The 2,935-nt window shown below is 49.8% G+C and overlaps 1 protein-coding gene across 1 annotated transcript; it reads left to right on the top strand.

The window, feature by feature from the left end:
* Positions 1-1,416: 1,416 nt before the first annotated feature.
* On the top strand, positions 1,417-2,507 carry MC3R (melanocortin 3 receptor; the record flags this gene model as incomplete). The annotated part of the gene is given in 2 exon segments (XM_079321765.1): positions 1,417-1,438; positions 1,441-2,507. Coding segments are annotated over 2 exon segments (1,089 nt in total).
* Positions 2,508-2,935: the final 428 nt, after the last annotated feature.

The following is a 2,935-nucleotide window of genomic DNA, read 5'->3' as shown; positions in this document are numbered from 1 at the left end:
GCTGCTCCCCAGGCTGGGCTGTGCCTTTGGGTGCTGCCCTCACCCTGGGGGGACACAGCCCCCAGCCCATCACGAGATGGGCTCCTGCTCACCTGGAAAAACAATTTCCAAGGGTATTTAGAGCTGTTCTGCCCAGAAATCACACCCTGGTTGCACTCCATGGCCCTAAAAGCTGGAAGGAATCACTGGGGCTTCTGCACAAAGCAGAGGTTGCTGCAGATGGAGGGAATATCTGCTCCCCACCATGGGACACACAGTTTGATGGGTTAAGATATCTGCTCCTATCACTGCAAATTTAGGGGAGAGACCAAGATCTTTAAAACATTACCTGTGCAACTTGGTGGGCAAATCCCCAGCTATTTATTCACTTAAAACTACTGCACTGAATACTGTCCTTGCAAAACTGTCACCTGGAGGTTAAAATTGAGAAGTGTTGCCTCTTGGTATTGAATTGTGGGTGCAAGACAATAATTCTGCAGGCTCCAAATGAAACTGGGAGATTTGTGACTTTTTTAAGCTAACAAACCTGCAGCAGAAGCCCCAAACATTAATAGAAGTGACATTGCATTTGATTCCAAAGTATTCCTGCAAAAACATGAGGTGGGAAGAGTTTAGCCATCAGCAAGTGCTTTCCAAAAGATCAAACTAAGAGAACTGCACCACAGAAATACAGAAGGAATGAAGTCAGCAAGTGCTTTCCAAAAGATCAAACTAAGAGAATTGCACCACAGAAATACAGCAGGAATGAAGTGCAAAGAAAATCTACCTTGCTGTTATGTGATAAATGAAAATCTCCTCATTCCTGCAGAGGTTTAAATGGGTGCAATCCAGTCCTAGCCCTACTCCAAGGTGCAGGGAGGCTGCCGGAGCATCCTGCCTGCCCAACCCCTCCGCAGGGGCAGGTCGGGAGCAGGCAGAAAGTTTTCCCGGATGAAATGCGGCTGAGCCGGGCAGTTTGGCGGCGCCCGGGGTCTGCAGAGGGCGCCAGGCGGTTTGGGATGCTCGGGATGCAGCCCAGGTGCTCCAGCTGTCACTCACCAAGGTGCTCGCTCTCCAATGGCCAATGCTCGGCTCGCAGCCTGAGGTAGGAGTTGGTTTTTCTTTCTTGCATGTATAAAATCCCTTAGTTCTCGTCTCTTTTCTTCCCACTGAAATAGCAACAGATGCTTGGCTGAGCTGCAGCGTGCTGGTAACCAAGCTGGGAAAACTCTCTGCTTTTAATCGCTGAACACAGCAATGTCCTGCTGCTGATTCTCCTCTGCACAGAAAACTGCTTGCTGTCTACAGGCTCTGGAGCTCACCTTCTTCTAAAGGAAAGAATTTTATGCCAGCCTGGCATAGAACTCACTGTAAATGCAGATTGTTTGATGCCTGCACTTGTAAAAGTGACTAAAGTCCTGCTTGGTGCCACCCCATATGCACAGCAGCAGCTTGGAAGGACTCGTTTTCCTTTTCATTTTTATTTTCTCTTTTTAGCCTGTGCTCTCTCAGGTCCACAAGCACAGGTGAGCTCGGCTCCTTTGCTGACAATGAACACCACACACTTTGCATTCTCATTTCAGCCCGTGCTGCTCAACACCAGCACGGACCCCAACGACTCCATCCCCAGCAACAGGAGCGGCGACGGATTCTGCGAGCAGGTCTTCATCAAAGCCGAGGTCTTCCTGACTCTGGGGATCATCAGCCTGCTGGAGAACATCCTGGTCATCCTGGCAGTGCTGAAGAATGGCAACCTGCACTCTCCCATGTATTTCTTCCTCTGCAGCCTGGCCGTGGCTGATATGTTGGTGAGCATGTCCAACGCCCTGGAGACCGTCATGATCGCCATCCTCAGCAACGGCTACCTGGTCATCGACGACCACTTCATCCAGCACATGGACAACGTTTTTGACTCCATGATTTGCATTTCTCTGGTAGCCTCCATTTGCAACCTCCTGGCCATAGCCATCGACAGGTACATCACTATTTTCTATGCCCTCCGTTACCACAGCATCATGACGGTGAAGAAAGCCCTGTCCCTCATCGTGCTCATTTGGGTGGCTTGCATCATCTGCGGCATCATTTTCATCGCCTACTCGGAGAGCAAAACTGTCATTGTGTGTCTCATCACCATGTTCTTCACCATGCTGCTGCTCATGGCCTCCCTGTACGTGCACATGTTCCTGTTTGCCCGCCTGCACGTCAAGCGCATCGCGGCGCTGCCGGCCGAGGGCGTGCCCCCCCAGCGCACCTGCATGAAGGGCGCTGTCACCATCACCATCCTCCTGGGGGTCTTCATCCTCTGCTGGGCGCCCTTCTTCCTCCACCTCATCCTCATCATCTCCTGCCCCATGAACCCCTACTGCATCTGCTACGCCGCCCACTTCAACACCTACCTGGTGCTGATCATGTGCAACTCGGTCATCGACCCGCTCATCTACGCCTTCAGGAGCCTGGAGATGAGGAAAACCTTCAAAGAAATCGTGTGCTGCTGCTATGGCATGAGTGTGGGACAGTGCATGCTGTAAGCACCTGGCTTTGGGTGGAAAAAAACACCCCCTAGGTGTATAAATGTAAATATATTTATGTGCACCTTGAGATGCAGAGCAGCTCACTTTAAATGCAGTGCCTGAAGGAAGGGTGCAGGAAAGACAAAAGCCTCCTACATGATGCCTTGTTTCCTACTTTCTAGAGTGAAAACCAGTTTTCGACTGAATTATCTGAAGTTTTTTCAATAGCTGTAATGGAAGGAAATCCAGAGTGGCTTACTTCAAAAATTTACTGGCAAAAGTGAATCCTGAAAGGGAATGCCACATTCTAGAGACTGAGATCATATTCCCTCTAGCATTTGTCTGTGCCTGTTGCTTTATCTCTGTGCCACTGCCAACAGGTCAGTGTTTTCTAAAAGATTTTGTTAGTAACATCTGTTGAAAGCTGTTTTTCCAAGCACCAACAG

This window comes from Erithacus rubecula (genome assembly GCF_903797595.1).
Source record: "Erithacus rubecula genome assembly, chromosome: 18".
Classification (NCBI taxonomy): domain Eukaryota; kingdom Metazoa; phylum Chordata; class Aves; order Passeriformes; family Muscicapidae; genus Erithacus; species Erithacus rubecula.
Note: the sequence above shows the minus strand (reverse complement) of the source record. Positions and strands in the feature narration are given on the sequence as shown.